The 17292-nt window shown below is 36.6% G+C and overlaps 1 protein-coding gene across 4 annotated transcripts in view; it reads left to right on the top strand.

Moving 5' to 3' along the window:
* The window catches only part of LOC142339483 (netrin receptor UNC5C-like), a 63154-nt gene extending 47554 nt beyond the window's left edge, over window positions 1–15600 (top strand). For 2 of the 4 annotated variants that reach the window (XM_075389527.1, XM_075389531.1), the window contains 10 exons: window positions 2062–2304; window positions 2668–2964; window positions 3619–3666; window positions 7598–8069; window positions 8478–8722; window positions 9084–9405; window positions 9738–10038; window positions 10267–10479; window positions 10860–11041; window positions 14749–15600. In XM_075389527.1, the coding sequence (XP_075245642.1) occupies window positions 2062–2304; window positions 2668–2964; window positions 3619–3666; window positions 7598–8069; window positions 8478–8722; window positions 9084–9405; window positions 9738–10038; window positions 10267–10479; window positions 10860–11041; window positions 14749–14923 (2498 nt within the window). In that variant the 3' untranslated portion in view covers window positions 14924–15600. The remainder of the gene's footprint in view (window positions 1–2061; window positions 2305–2667; window positions 2965–3618; window positions 3667–7597; window positions 8070–8477; window positions 8723–9083; window positions 9406–9737; window positions 10039–10266; window positions 10480–10859; window positions 11042–14748) is intronic. The other 2 variants (XM_075389528.1, XM_075389530.1) reach the window with 2 other exon arrangements.
* Window positions 15601–17292: the final 1692 nt, after the last annotated feature.

Below are 17292 nucleotides of genomic sequence, written 5' to 3'. Positions count from 1 at the left end.
GTCTTTCTTTAAATAGACGCACCGCGGGTAAAAGAAAAAGCTAAGCTGTGTTTTGTGATAATCTCAACAAATTGACAATTTAAGGGGATGCTAAATCGTTCTTCCATTACTATCGTTAATTCAAACCCCCGTTCCTCCTTGTTTTTCACCCATTATTGTTTTCATACCCCCTCCATTTCTCTTTCTCCCCTTGTGGGTTAATTCATCGCAATATAATTCAGCTTATTTTCTCCCTTTTAATGGAAAGCTCTCCTATTTCACTCAAGGTGTGAGTCATTTGCTTTTTGCTTTTATTCTTAGGATTATATCATGAAAACAATATCAGCGACCTTAAATTGTTTCAATGACGTTGCTTTGTGTGAAAACTTAATTGTGTGAATATTTTTTTCTTCAATATGAAAATTCATGCCTTTGCTTATAGCGAAAAGTGAACTTGCTCTCAAAATGGTTGGATCTGGCTTTGGGTTGTAAAATGTGGAATTTTTCAAATCAAATCGTTTTCAATTGCTTGCTAAGTGTTGTTGAATTATAGATGTTAAAATGATGACTTGTGATTGAAAAACGTAAAAATTTCAGTTCATCTCTTTTAAGAAATTACTATTTCAAAAGTGCTTCCTGCCATTTTTATTTGTAATTGTAACTTTACCTAACTGCAAAGATTAAGGAAATTGTCAAAAAAGGAACAGGAAATTATGTGGAACCGCGGTTCATTTCACGAGTTGCAAAATTACTAAAAAATGCAAATTAGAGAATTGAGTGATTTCTTCTTATAAGAACAACTATCAGTTTTTGAAGTCTTTTGAAGAGCTATTTCAAAATAGTGGCGGATGAGATGCTCGTACATAGAATCCTATCTCGTTTTACAGTAATGAAAATTTGAAATGTCCCTTTGAAAACGCTCTTGAAAAATGATTAAGGAAGTAATTTAGCACAAATTACCACCTAAAAGGTACTAATTTGTACCATGAACAGAGACTACCCTTGCTTTCCCTCAAGCGGTAATTCCTCAAATCAAACGGAACGTAATTGTGACTTTTTAACGAGGAATCTTCAAACGAATATCTTGTGATTTTTAAAGATGAAGAGATTTTTTGGAGATCTCATTAGAAGCGTATTATTTCCTCTCTCGAATCAAAATTGTTAGACGCGCTTTATCAAAATAGATAAGAAAATGGTAATCCACTATTTGCGCATTGTTCCCTTCAGAAGATTAAAAACGCGTGAAATTGCTTAAAGGTTCCTTGATTCTCTGTTGCTGATGTTTCTTTGATCTCTTTTCATGCAAAAAAACTCATTGTTTGCGGTGTTTTTGAGTAATAGGCGGTTATTTAAATTGGGTATTAGAATTCGCAAGTCTGCAAATTTTATAATCTGACGCATTCACAATTTTTAACTAAAATGTGCTGAAGGAACAGATTTTGCATATTGCTAAGTTGGAGTGAATAATAAACTTAAAACGTTTTGAACCTATTTTCCCGATAATTATTTAAAATGGAAAAAATGCTAGTGCTTTAAGTGTTTCCATTTTAAATAAACATTTGTATAAACTGGTTTCAAATTTAAGCTACGCTCCCAGCGTTACAAATACTTTTCCCTTAACAAACAATGGTTGCATGAATTGAATTAATATCGAGGGTCCCAGATAATCGATGACTTTTTAATTAAGCTTTCTACTTGGTAATAACGGCGTTTCATGTTTGTAGTTAATTCATTCAGAAAATCTATTGATCATTCAATTTGCTTATGCATTATTGATACATTTCAGTATCAATTGTTCCAGCAATGCATTGTCTTCCGCTTAGTATATCAAAAAATGTACACCGTACAATTTACACCGTATCTTATTGGTCGATTCATTTTGAATAACAAGAGTCGAGAATTGATTTCACTGACTTAAAAATGCAAATTTTAATTTCAACTTTATGTGAACGAATTACTTGACCAAATCAGGAAATTTTCTTTTAATAGATTACAATGGTACTGGGTCGAATATCAGAATGGGTACATACCAATTGAGCAAATTGCAGTTGGATATTTTGTTATGTAACACCTCCCTTTCAGATCACGAGTCCTGGACGGAGTGGGACGGGTGGGGTCCCTGCGACGCCGGCGAATGTGGACGGTCTGGGTACCGACTGAGGTACAGACAGTGTTGGAACCAAGACCTGGACAGGGAGGGCAATGGGTGCTATGGCCAGCGTGCCGAGAGTGAGAAGTGTGAGGGGTCATGCAAAGGAGGTGTAATTGGTGGTCAGAATAAAGGCGGAAAGGGAGGAAGTGTTAAGGACAAAACGAACAATCAAGGTAAGATTTAACTAACTCTATAACGATTGCGTGGGTTGCAAATTCAAGATGTGTTAAAATGACAATTTGATCTGTTCATGATTGGAACTGATTAGAATTTTGCGATTAACTAATGTCATAAAGAATGTCTGGCTAAGAAGCTATTTTAACTTTAACCTGTTTTTGTTTATGTTTATTCCTGTACTTAGAAAAAGACTGAAGAATAATCAAGTAATTAAAATTTTCCTAGTACTACTAATTAGCTTTTCATTTTTTGTCGTTTCTATCAGTAACGTAAAAATGGATTGCTCGTGTTCTTTGGAGAGTTTAGCTGAGAACCAAAATTAATCGAGTGAAACCGATGTAAATACATCTGTTCTGTAGGTTCCAACAAAGGAAACGGTGTTACTATGAACATCGACCCTAGCCAGAAGGGGGGACAGATTGGAGGCAACAGTGAAGAGGTAGAACTGCGCCGACGACGAGACCAGGCAGTCATGGTTGGAGTGATCTGCTCAGTTGTGATGTTTGTCATTGTGGCACTGGTCGTGGTTCTCGTCCTGTACAGGAAGAGTCGAAGTGTAGCATTGCACAAAGCGTACCCGAGTGGACGAATAGGTTCTGCTCATTTGCCCTCTGTTTACTCTCCCAACAGCATAGTCGTGTCCAAGCACGGAGAAAGTGAGTTATACTATAATAGACGCAATACGCAAACTTTGAATTGAAGTACGTTTCAAATAAGACCTTTATTTTCAGAATTAACAGATTAAAGTGAAAGTATAGGTTCTTAACGCATTTTTTCACGTATAGCTTGCTCAATGTTTCATATAAAATTAACCAAAATTGTAACTGCAACCATTTCGAAATTATCCGAATTATTAATTTTTGAGAAGTAACTTATTACAGAGCATTTTTCTGAAGAATAGGAATTATGGAGTGTAAATGTCATCTGTTTACCGCTTTGTGACGTGCTGCTCTATATCAGTTGGCCTTGATGGCTGTTTACTTTATATTAAAGATTGCATAATAATTTCATGTTAATAATCTGTTTGTGGTCAAGTTTAGAGTGCATCAAATTGATATTAAGGTGCAAATGTCTGAGGTCATTAATCTGAAATCTAATATTACCAAGCTCGGTATCTGGCTCAGATTTTTGTTACTGAATACTGAATTATTATAATTTTTATTTTGATTGCAATTCTTACTCGCTATTGAATCTATGATAGCATTTGCTTCACATGTTAGGGCTGATCAACTCACTGTTCATGATTCTTAGTTTTTACCATTTTGCTTTGTCGTGCAATGTTTGACTCTTGGGTTCTGTTCTTCTTTTAGCCCAAGTTGCCCGTCTGCTGGACGATATATACCACTATAATATATCGCGTATGTCATCTTAACAACAGTATTATACACCTTGACATAGATATTTTGGGCAGTTTTCAGTGAGCAATATTGAGTGAAATTTTTAACATTACATATCATGATTAACATTTTTAAGCTATCATAAAAATAGGGAAAATTAACTCTCACTTCTGATAATGTACTGATTTCATGTTAGTTTATCTATAAATTTTATCGACGTTAAATTGCATGGTGTGATAGTAAAGAAAATCTACAATGCCATATCGGAGCACAAAGAAATCTGCCCAAAAATTTAATGAGCAGTTGCTTTTGCTTAAGTTGCTAGAAATTGACTGTTTTGTTTTCCTGATTGCTGATTTTTTTTAGGTTCCAACTGATCCTTTGTTTTCGGAGCTCGAGTTTATCTGCCTGTTTGGTGTATTCTGTTTTCTGCTATTGAGGCTACCTATGTACCGGATGCATAATGAGTTCAAAACATGCATTGTTTAATATAACTGGTGGCATCTTGTCACAAAAAGATGCTAAAAAGCGAGATAATGCGTAAATTTCTTATTACAGAGAAGGCGGCTATAACGGTAGCGTTTGGCAATGCCTCTGTAGATTTTGTGGTTTAATGTAGTTTTTTTAATAAAATAACGATGACGAGAAAAAAGCCGATGCAAATGTTATTTTTTTTCTACCAATTTACCAACACTTGAATGATGATTTCGAACGCCGAAACAAACAAACTTACTTCAAAGTTGGTCCTACAAAAGTCTGCGTGGTTGGAAATTTTCCGGCATTTATCAAAGGATCTTAAAAAAATTTTGAATGAAAATATTTTGAAAGAATAAGTACTTTTTAATACTAATTTTGCCGTCCATCAACTGCTGTATGTAACTTTTCCACCATATTTAAAATTAGTTATTGTATTTTTAAATGCAGCTGCAAACTTAAGAAAAAGCAAACAACGAAGTGGTTTTTATGCGAAATTGAAATTGTTGCTACCCTTTTAATTGCTTGCAAAGGAAGTTTGTGGCAATTAATTTTATTCCTGTTGGTCTTTTTAGGTACTTTTTTGGTACCGTCGATTTTTCATTAGACCTTTTTGTATTAGGCCCTAAAATGTTTGACACCTCGTTAAGTTGCTGAGTGGTTTTTTAAAAGCCGTACGAGTCTTTAAGTTTGCGATCAACCGAAACTGCTGAGGACATAGAAATTCAAAATGTGAAGAGCATTTTTCCTCCTCCACCCCATCCCATGGTCCAACAACCCCCGAAGATTTGTAGGCGTTAATTTACGGCGCAAGGGGCAATTATTGTTGTATGGAAACCTGTTCCTCATCTATGCGAGAACAGGTTTATTGGAAGAGTAAAGTTTTTGGGGGAATAAAGGACTTTGTGAAAAGGGGTTTTCAGTATCAACGTATTCTCTAACCTCGACAGTTAAGTGAACTCAAAATTTTCAGTTTATAAATCATTGCGTTTTGCAGAAGTGACACATCACAGAACTCAAATCAAATTGAAAATTGAACTGCTGTAGATTGCATTGAAAACCATTATTTGGAAAAAATATAGAAAATTTGAGACAATCTGTTTAATATAGAAAATTTTGAAATCAGAGCGGGATATTAATGATTTTCATGAGTTGTTAAAGTTATGTTGAAAGGAAACCGCATTGCTTGTTACGAAAAGTTTTGCGTTGCAAAACTTAATATAATTTCAATATCAACTGGTTCTGATTTTCTTTTGTGTTTTTTAAAACTGATCATTCTTGATTGTGAAAGAAAAGATAGTGGGGTTTAAGGAGAGAAAGAGAGATTTTGCCATATTCAAAATATCATTCTTGCTGATCAAATTGATCGTATGCAGTCTAGACTTTGTTTTGGACGGACCAAAAACTGCTTGATCAATATTTCACAGGCCGTTGGGTTATGGGTTTCCGCAAGCGGAATAGACAGCGTTTTTAACTAAGTAGAAAAATTAATTTCTCAAAATGATATTTTACAGTAGAATTTAGAGATTTACAGGAGAGATCTGATTATTAGATCAAGATGGTAATTTGATTTTGGGGATGAAAAGGCTCAAAAATCAGCTGTATATATAGCCATTATCGGTGCGAGAAAGTCAAGATACAAAACTAATCTTAGAACCGTGATTTACTTTGGGGGTCGCAAGGGTTACCCAATATGGTTTGCTTCTGCTTAGATAGTATGCATTTACACTTTTCTAAGAATTTGTTCATATTTCCGGTGATATCATAATCATTCAATACTATTCTTTAAATCTAAAAAAGATGGAGCTTTCCCATAGTTGACTCACATTAAGGTTTGAAACTTCATCATAGAGTACTAATCTGTGGAATTATTTGATGGGCATATTGTGTAAGACACAACCGGAGTGCCATGTTATGTGCTCTTGGGGAAAATTATTTCTTTCTGCAAATTGATTGCCGAAAGAGTTTCAATGGTTTCTTTATATTAATTTTGTTAATTGGCATCCATTAATTTTGAAAAAACTGAATCGGTTTTTTTGTATATCTATGTTTCAAAGATTGCAATGGGGACACTTTCTGTTACTTTGTAGTGACCTAAACTGATTGCGTTTAGTCATGCTTGCTTGTTCTCTTGTTCAATGTTTATTTCTGTTGCCCAAACCCAACAAACAAAGAACGTCGATCACGTGAACTCTTAAGTTCTCCGCAGTCGAGTAAATATGAATAGTTTTCTGTGTAGGCTATGGCCGAGGTAGTTAGTTCTTATGGGTGAAGTGGAAATAGGAAAAGAAATGATTTGAGGATTTGAGACTAGAATGCTTCCTTTTATGAAAATGAGTTTTATGTCATGGAATAAATGGAACGAGTTTTAACTGTATTTATTAGCCGGTGGCTTGCTGTGAAGCTAATATGTAGCCTATACAGTTAGCGCTAATTCCAGCTACGGTTTAATTTAATCCCCAATTTAAAAGTAGCCTGACTCGAGTTATTTTAAACTCCCCTCTCGCTTAAGTTTAAGTCGAAAACTTCACTTTTGGCGTGTTTTGCCTTCACTGTAAGTGACAGAGCTTTTACCGTAGCTAATGCCGAAATATGTATTCAATTTTAAATTGAGAGCGCCAACTATATTTTCGGAAGAGTTTTAAATTGAACGAAATTGACTCATTAAAACACCATATTGAAACGCATTGCAACTAAATCATCCGACAATTGTTGTGTCAAAGTTTCCAATTTCCATGTTAAGAGGAAAAACTTGACTCAAATGCAGAAAGTTTAACACGCAATGTTTCCCACTTTCCCACCGAATGCTGTTAAGGCACTTTTAATTAAACCCCAAAATGGAAAGTGGATTACACTGCGTTGGGAGTTTGAACCCCCTGGGCTGAACAACGTCAGGGCATAGAAGTTGTAATTGACTTTGACACTGGAAATATTTCAAGTCAAATTTGGTGTGAGGATTTATGAAGGAAAAAGGAGAATTTTGAATGAACGTCTGTGTAATTTTTTGGGTTGATTTAACCTTGCGCTATCTGATTCACTGTTGAATCACATGTAAATGCAAAAATTTACCAATCTCTAAGCTTTTTCGTGAAAAATTTCGTCAAAATCATGAAAAAATTTTGATCCCAAAAACCAGTTCTGTGTAGATTAATGAACCTCGATTGCTATACGGTCGAAATTTAAGAATTCGAGACAGTTAATTCTGTGAACTATTAAGTAGTTTTAAGTAATTTTGAATTTTTTCTCGGAGCAGTTGCGCTTCTTCGTGGACTTTCTGCTAGCGTATTCGGATTTTCTGGAATATCCGTCGGCGCATGTTATATGTGGTACCTTGATTCTGTTGAAACTTTTTTTGCTGCATAACTAACTAGTGGACTGTTTTTGTTCATTGTAGTATTTTACCCAATTGGTGTTTGTTTCGCTGCTCAAATGCAAATTTCTTATCGATGCTTCATAGTAATGGATGTTTCCTTTTTAGCTGAAATCATTGCAACGATGCCCCCATGTAGCCAGTCTCTAATGTCAGGCGGTCCTTACAATACATCACCAGGACAACAAATGTACTTTGTCGACCCTAATTCGAGTTCAGTTTACAAACAACAAAACCCTACTACAACTGCAGCGCCCATGTACCCGGCTGGGGCTATGAACGCCCTGAATGGATCCATGTCACCAGGGTCGGCTGAAGTTATGGTTCCTATGATGCCCATGAAGAACCATAATGGTATTATGACATCGGGTGTGCCGCAAGGTTACCCTATTGTAAACCCGAATTGTGTGGGTAGTGGTGACCATTACTCGTCCATAGCCAATGACGTCAGGGGTAATGAAAATGAGTACCAATTGGACGAGGAGACGGCGACTGGCCAATCAGAGTGCTGCAAAGGGAACAACAACTCTTCAGAGCCGAGTGGAAGCACGGTGTCACCGAATAATAAAAAGTATGAAAGGTATGCATAAACAACTGGTATCATTAATTAGAATTGGCTTCGTGAATTAGTAATTTTTTTCGAAATGGTAATTTGTGCATCTCTGAAGTTCAACCTTGAATCTGGAGCAGATGATCCAATTGCAGAGCTTTTCAACTTTTGCCCGCAAGTTGCCTGATTGCTTCAAAACATTATAAAGTGCATAAAAATCATGAAATGTGAATGCAGTTGCCAAATAGTGCTAGTTGATGTCATTTTAACAAAGTTTGGATTAATCATCCATAAAAGACAATATTGTTGTAAACATAAATCAAACCTGATTTCATACACTATACTAATTAGAATTGAGTGCAGCTAAAAACGAAACCTAATTGCGGATTACATTAAGTGCAAGTAAAAGTACGGATATTTGAAATTGATCTCGTTCAGATTGTCCAATGACAGTCCATGCGATTCGTCTTCAATGGCTGGTGCGACCAGTGAAAACCCAAACGCACTGGGAGGTGGTCGATGTCTGATTGCTTCTAAGAGGTTCTATGAGAGTCAGAACGAGATCCTTCAGAGTGTGAATGATGAGAAGTTCGTGATGGCCACTTTTACTTCTGCCGGAGGACGCCTCTGCTTGCCAAGATCTGGGGTGTCTCTTCTCATACCCGAAGGCGCCATTGCTCCAGGTAAACTATTTGGTAGTTTTCTAAAACGGCGCTTGTGTGTGCGTAGCTAAGACCACTCGTTTTTGGTATATCATTTTGAATGATTGCGCTTCAGACAGCGAATTAGTGCGTCGACATTTTTTCTGTGATAAAATCTACTGCTGAGAAACATAAGCAATAAACATTGAAGAACGTTACTATCGCTAGCGTTGTTCATGCCATGATTTCATATAACTGGAGCTATTTTCATTTTAGGAGCTCCTAACATTTGTAAATGAATTTCTTTTCAAAAATAGGACCCCAATTTAGGATTGCGGTTATATTTTTGTATTGAAAGAGAAAATTTCACATTTTTCCCTATAAATGTATTTATGTTTCCTAGGAGTAAGCCAAGAGGTGTACCTGGCAGTGTCCAACGAGGACCGAGAAAGACCCAAACTTCCAGACGGTGGCACCATCTTGAGCCCCATCATCGTCTGTGGACCATCCAATGCCCACTTCTTGCGCCCGGTGATCCTAAGCTTTGCCCACAGTGCTCTGAACCCTCTAAGTGAGTGGACCCTTAGTGTGTTGCACGGGACTGTGCTGACCAGGAGTGCATGGCAGAATCTGTTGTCTCTGGGAGAGGAGACTCTGAACTCGGCTGCCTTTTGCCAAATGGATGAGGATAAATGTCACATCATGGTGGACAGTTTGCACGATAAGTACGTAATAGCCTCAAAATCCAGATGCGTTATATTCTGAATCAAATATAAAGATTCAGAGACAGTTATATCAACGCGGAAAATTTAAGGTTAATAATCAATTTTTGCAATGATTCGGGTGTTTGATGTTATTTATGTTTATCTCGATTTGACTTAATTTCATCCGGAAATAATTTTGCGCCCTGTTTGATGTATTACACGGAGAACCGTAGCTGATGATATAAATTTACTCCGGAACGGTAAACACTGTTGTAAATTAAGCGCTTATTTTGATAGATATTTGTTATTCGTTAAATTGAATTTATTGTAAGTGAAACATTTGAACACTTCAGATACTGCCTAGTGGGCAAAAGCAAATCGGGTAAGAGCGCAGTCAAACGACTTCTACTCGCTGCATTTGCACCTGCGGCTCTGCGCACCCAAGAGTACAACATCAGGATCTATTGTGTGGATGACACGCAGGATGCCCTGGAACACGTGATCCACGTGGAGAGGAAAACGAGTGGGGGAGTGATGATGGACTGTTGCAAACTGATGCACTTCAGAGACAGTCCCTCCGAGCAACACGGACTCAGACTCGCACTCACTGAGTTGTCGATGGGGTGGAGGTGCAAAGTACCCAATCATCAACAGGTGAGAAAGAGGACTACATTTTTGTATGATTGCATTTTTGCTTCGTCACAGCAAAAATCCAGTACAAAATGATGGTTAAAAAGACAGAATGTAGTTCATCAAATTCTCAATTATCGAATTCAACCAAGAATAATGCAAAACATTTTTTGTCTATTCATTAGAGAAGGAATGGCTATAAATGAACTTGCGTTGGTTCTGTAATATAAAGGGGATGTTTTTGTCTTTCAGAATGTGCCGTTTAACCATATCTGGTGTGCAATTCAAAGCTCCCTTCATGCCTCCTTCTCCCTAGAACAACCCAACTCCTCGGGAGTAGGAGGACGTGGAGGAGGGGCAACCGGAGGAGCCAGTGGTGGCAGTGTCAACTGGCTGGAGACCAAGATTGAGGCTTGTCAGATGGCCTCTTACGATATACACAGCTTCACTATCAGACTTTCAACCGTAAGACTTTCAACCTCATTTTCAAGATTTGATGAACATTTTTGTCTGAAAGGTGCTTGTAAGTTATCAAAATGCGTGGAAGAATGACTATGTTCTGAATAATTTCTTGAATTTTGACTCTTTCGCAGTAGAATATAGACCGATAACTGTATTACCCAGCTGGAAGTATGTAAAAGTGAAAAAATTGCCAATTCAGCTGTGCTCAAGAGTACTCGATATCAAGCCATTATTAGGTTTCAAGCAAACTAAAATGGATTATTGTTTGTTCCAGCAGATATACGGAAATAAAAAGTTGTTCATATGGGAAAAATAAACAAAGCTAACTATGCTTGCTCCATCTGCATGATGATTTTTTTTTAACTTGGTAGTCTTTTTTGCAGAATGACTCGACACTGTTGCGTCGCTCGATGATGGACCTGACCCCTACTGGAGTGTACGACCCCCCTGGTCTGGTGTTCCGTCTCTCCCCCCATCTGAGACACAGCATCTGCGTCACCATGGACTGTCCCTCCTACTCCACACACGAGTGGGTCCTATTCGCCAAAAAGCTCAACTTTGACAGGTATGTCATGTCACTCTTCAAGTTTGCTAGTTATGACCTCATATTTTGAATTCATTTACATTAGAGTACCGCTTTATCATAATAATGCTAATATCAATGCTTATATCATAAGATTACATTGTAACATTTTAACAGATGTTCACAAAATAAGCTGGCTGTTAAGAAAGCTGGATAATAATTTCATAGTTAATTTAGGGCAAGATTTTTTTGGAAATATGCTGTTGAATTATTGGGATACTGTTGTTTGCATATCTCACTCTGTGGGTTCACCTTCTCTGTGTCTATTGCAGTTGTTTCAGTTATCTTTTTTGCTGAGGCACCCCAACCCCCCCCCCCCCCCCCACCTCCCCCCGGGACATTACGATATTGTTTCTGAATGCTCTCTCATATTTAACATTAGGAATTACCGTTCGAACCGATCTACAGTTTTTTTTGAAACGTCAAAAATACCAAAGAATGAAGTCTGCTTGTAACTAATTTCCCAATGTTGCGAGCCAAAGTCTGGATCAAGGAAAACTATTGTCTCGATTTGTGTTTTCATTGTAAATATCTCTTCATATGAATTTTTAAATAGTTCTCAAAGAGCTCGAAAACTTTTTAAGATTTGTGACAGTTTTGACGATACTTTGATTTTGCTTATGACAAAAAATTACTCAACTAAAATTTTGACGCTGATATCTTTTTAAAAGACTGGGTCGCATGTTTGATCCATATTTGATGGACCGCGTGTAGGCTTTGAGATCGAACAATGCCTTGTAATTAGTATGCCACACAGCGTATTATCATTTCAAAGGAAATCTACAGACTATTGTGACCCAGCAGCCGATTGATCAAAGAGCCGAAATTCCCGATCAATCATTGCCGTATTTGCACATCACATTACGTGATTTTAATGAAAACCAAATCAGCCAGACATGAGGAAAATTGATCTCATATGTGGTTCTTTATAGTGACACTAGAAACGATTTTGATTCTTTAATCTGTTCGGCTATTTGCACGATTGATTAGTGTGACTGGTTTTTGATGAGGAGGGCAAATACTCTTGAGGCATTGTGGAAATGAAATTTGAAGTCTATTCTTTCGCTTTTTATTCATATTCAAATGTGACAGCCAAGCAGTATCGTCTTCGACATGTGTACATGAATGCCGACGTCACGTCCTATCTACTGCAACGACCACCCACCCCTTCATTTGTAACATGGTAAAAACTGTCTCCGCAGCGCTGCAAAATCGTCAACCGCTCGATTTTATAATTTGATCAGATGTTTTTGTTAATTTCACTGAAGGAAAAGAGAGTTAGCTCAGGATCAAACTGCTGATATATGCAGGCTGTTTTGCAAAAAAAACAAGAACGATTGGAAAATGGAAAGTTAAAATAATCGAAAATTGAATGTCTTCTGAGGAACATAGTTTTTTACGAACGATAAAGGTGAAAGCACGCAAATCATCTATTGGTATTGCAAATTTGTTACTTAATCCGAATTTTACTTTTTCAGATTGTTCTTTTTTGTATGTGCTATAGTTTTGCGTTTATTTGGATTTTAAGCCTCGGACAAAACTTAACTGCTGTTGGGAAATAAACCCTTGTTTTTGCTGCATAAACCTGGACCGTATTGAAGAAGCCCTCAAGAATACTGCGTAATAATTTATTTTCTCCGTTGGCCAAGTATTGTGAGATGAACCAGGCTAATTTGAGGATGTCCCTCGATTTTGTCATTCGACATTTTTGGGCGTTCTCTTAATAATTACTATTTCAGTGTCCTTCCTCAAATTTCCGTGGAGTAAATTTAGCAAAACAACCGACTAACGTCGCGCGAATTGCCTTCACACAACCGGTGAGAGGTTAGCTTCGGTAGTAGCCAGCTAGAGCTTATGGATGTTAGCATTGGGGTGGGGGGGGATGAAGCGATGGGGGAGAGAGGTTAGGATTATGAGGGCTGGACGCGAGGGGGAGGGGTCCAAATTGGTTCAAATTAGTTTGGTGGAGGGGGGTAGTTTAGGAAGGTGATGAGTGGATTGCGGAGGTTGTTGGCTGAGGGGGTGGTCAAACGTCTACGATTAAGAGCCGCCCTTCACGCCATTAAATTGTTACCTGTTTATCCCATTTTTGAGGACGAAAAGTCAAATAGGTCAAGTTAAACCGGTCGAGCGAAAGATCACGAAAAGAAAGACCACATGTCTAGTATAATTGGTGCAAACTTCGTTTGAGAGCAATTAAATATTGCAACGGATGGACAAATTGTACTATTGTGCTTTCTCAGACACTCAGACAAGCGATGTAAGTTTTTGTAAGAAGCGCCACATTGAGCTATCTGCGAATTGTTTGAATTTTGAATCGACAAAGGAGTTTTTTTGCACAATTTGAACATGAGATGATCGAGTTGATTTGATTTCAAGTGGGACTCAAATATTCATTTCTGAACTGAAAAAGATAATCAGGATTATCTGTTAGTATAATATATATTTTTGTTTCTACAATAAAAACATCAACGCGTTCAATATATACATATAAAAAATAATTAAGGAATATATTTTTGAAAACATTTAGGGAATTAAATAAGCAATTTGAGTTTAATAACAATTTAGTGACATTATTAAAGTTGAGCTCATGGAAGACTAGACATTAAAATTGATCTCAGAAATTTAGTGCAGGATAGATGTTACATTTTTTAATCCGAAGCACTTCTTTGTTCAAATATCGTGTTTTTGTTCACGCATTAATTTGAACTACTTATTTATCAATTTACCTTTTGTCTTCGAGAGTGTCTCGCGGGTGACTATTTGAAGACTAGTTCTCTTCACGCGAAATCCATCATTTTAAAGCACACGCAAACCACCTTAAAGACGGGCAGCTAATGCAATAATGGAGGAATAATGGCTTGTATGGGAAGAATAGAGCGGGGAGATTAAATTTGAAGGGAGAGCTTTTCAAATTGAATTTGCCTGTACAGGTAAAAGCGACGCCCCTCGGGAGTTGAGTGGCCAGTCTTTTGAGAAAGGCAAATTGTAAAAGGGAATCAAAATTGCACCAATAATGGGTGGCTGTTACAAGAAGAAGACTGTTGAAGCAGTTACATGCTTTCGATTAGATGAATTTGTACGAATTTTTGTTCAATCTAGCAGCTTGAGCTGAATTGTTGGCATCAGACTATTATCAAGGAAAGAAAATTGATCTTGAAAAGTAAATAGCTTGAAGAGCAAAACTTTTTTTTAAAAAAATGGAGTTTATGCTTATCAATAAAATGGCGAAGATATTTCTCTTCGACGTAATTTTCTTCGCAATTTTGATCAAAAATTTCAAATTAATTATAAGCCTCAAAAAGAATACAGAAGTGTTGAAATTAATTTTTCTCTTTATATTGAACCCCTATAACGTTCATATTATGGTAATACTGGCTCGTATCTTTGGTTATCAGCCATTCTGTTGCTAAGTGAAACAGCGATCACCAAAACTTAGTGCACGTACTGACGTTTATTATCCTCTATTTTGGTAAATTTTGAAGCATTAAAGATTGTAAACATTGTTGGTCTTAGACTTTGATCCCGCTAGAACTCGGGGTACTGGGGTTAAATAGCAGGTGACGCTATATGAGATCCTGCCATTTTTGGCTGAAAGAAAATCGTTCATGGTATCCATATAGTAAGTTTAAATGCCTCTGCTTCAGTTCCAGTGATGGTTTATTCATTTGATGGCTTGTCTGTTTCAGATACATCAACTACTTTGCCTCTAAGAGCAGCCCCACTTCGCACATCCTGGATCTGTGGGAAGCCAGAAACAGACAAGACAGTGCTGTGCGTGAACTCATCTGTGCAATCAAGGCCATGGCCAAACACGAACTCGCTCATCTTGTCGAATCCGAACTCGCATCACGAGTTGCGTAACAACGCAAACAAATACGAACATCAGTCTCACTGTGACGCAATATTGATTAAATCATCGTACACTTGTAGCCTCTACGCTTGTCACCTGTTACGCAATACAAGTGAGGAAATATCCGTCTAAAACGATGCATAGAGCCGAAACTTGACTCGAAAACCAACAAGCAAAAACAGAAAGCTTTAACAGATGAACGGCTTTATAGTTTCGATAGTGAGTTCAAAAGTACGAATTATCACTCGAAAACAAGCAAACTACAGATGAAAGATGTTTCTCGGAAAATTTTGGGCCAACAAAAACTAGCCAAAAGTCAAAAAGCACACTTTTGATACGAATTATTTGCAATATCTCCCATCATATAATAGCTATTACGCAATATAATTTGGTGTTTAACAATTTATGTTGAACAATAAACGTTTGGACCAACATCACAATTCAACGTGAATGGACAATACAAATGACCCATTTAGACCCAAAAAAGGAATAGACGATGTCAATAGATGTTACATGATATGCTGACCTCCTAAATCAGTAGTTACAAAACTTGGAAAACTTCAAATTTGTATTCCTTTAGTTTATGCTCAAAACTTATTTGTGATAACTAACTCAAATCTTTAATATAATTCTTTATGTATTTCTAATTACCAGCAGTTTTGAAAATGTCAATTTTCGTTCTGTCAAATTTTCAGCAATTAGTTTTAAAGCAATCATAATCTAACAGACCTTAGCTGCACGTTCACATCCAAAAAAGTTTAAAAAACAAAATGGTATCAATGACTTACAGTTCAAATTTTTCAATGACAGGAACTACAAAGGCTTTAAGGTAGACTTCAACGTCGGTTTTATGATGCTGTCGATCCATACTCTTCAGAGAGCTAATATCGCTTTGGGCGCTTCCCATAAAAACGTCCATGAAAAGTCTGAAATATTAATCGTACAGCGTGACGAGTAGTGAGCTGGAATTAAACAGCATGAGATAAAAGTTTGGTAATTGCATGAACTAGTTCTTTTATTGGTGACAGATACGTCACCCTTCCTCCGAAACCGAGTAACGCAAACGAGCGCTCGTATGAGTTTGCTCTGCTCAGAATATTACATCATATATCAAACTTGTTAATAACATAATTTACCAGAGAAAAGATTACCGTAGAATCCTAAGTCAACTTGCTGGGAAGTTATCAAGCACGTTGTTCTTTTTAACAATAACTAATATAACAACCAATTTTACAGCATTTTGACTCAAAAAATAATGCGTACTTCCCCCTTTTTGCTATCACAAAGTAGTTCATCATTAAAAAGAACTTAAAACAGAAACCTAATCTTTCTAAACAGCTGAAAATGAGAAAACCAAGGAAAATTGTTCCAAATGAATTCAAAGTGAAAAATAAGTCTGAAATGCAAAGTAATGATTATGCAAAGTACATGCACTTCTGATAACATTTCGTAAAATCAGAGATAAAAACCAAACGCAAAACCAAGATAATATCGACATGAGGCGTTTCTTAAACTTTTTATTGAAGCCGATACCCCATGCAACAGAAAATGCTCATCATCTAAAGAAAAGACCCTATCTTTTTAACTATTAATTGACTGATGAGAAACGCTTATATACGTTCTCATTTTGCAACTAGTATATTGGAAATTTTTTCAACAAAGAACCTGTGAATCGCAACAGAAATGCATTATATCCAATTCGGGGCCGAGGTACAAAATTTGTCACTATATGAAATAAATTTTACCAGAATTATGGCAACAGCTACATTTTTTATCTCAGGTGTTTTAAGAATAATGAAAAGCATCAATTTTTCGTCTTAATGTTTTTTAAAAAGTTTGATCGTAATAGGAATGATTGGACTTTCTTGTTTGCTAACAGAAACCCCTGCTGAAACATGTGTATTGTATCGACCCCCCTTATTGGAGAGGGAAGAATTATATACTCAAAACGGCTTTTTTGTTCACACATTTTTGGCCGATCGATATATCGTATCCACGGTAGAGTTGGGAGTGGTATCATTAAAAATAAGGTTTATCGTACAGATTTTCCGAATTTCTTTTTTACAGGGAGTTATCCAGGCTTAAATTTTTGTAAATATTGGACAATGTGTATTAATATTTTCAGTAATTGTTGCTGAAATTTGGCACAATCTTGCTAATATAATGTAAGGAAAGTTAAAATTTTTAAAAGTAGAGTGTTATTGTTACTGTTAGATACAGAAGAGCATTGCTGAATTGTTTGATTGGAGTTTTTTTGGCTAAATTTATCAATTAAATTTTCCAAATTCAGTCATTTTTCATCAACCATTGAACAAAATATTTTTTTCGTCCAATTTGTTCAGTTTTGCCAAATGTGAAACCGCTGACACAATCTCTTTAT

The sequence above is a fragment of the Convolutriloba macropyga genome, chromosome 5 (assembly GCF_964194025.1).
Source record: "Convolutriloba macropyga chromosome 5, txConMacr16.3, whole genome shotgun sequence".
Classification (NCBI taxonomy): domain Eukaryota; kingdom Metazoa; phylum Xenacoelomorpha; order Acoela; family Convolutidae; genus Convolutriloba; species Convolutriloba macropyga.
This window is presented reverse-complemented; position numbering and strand designations above follow the sequence as displayed.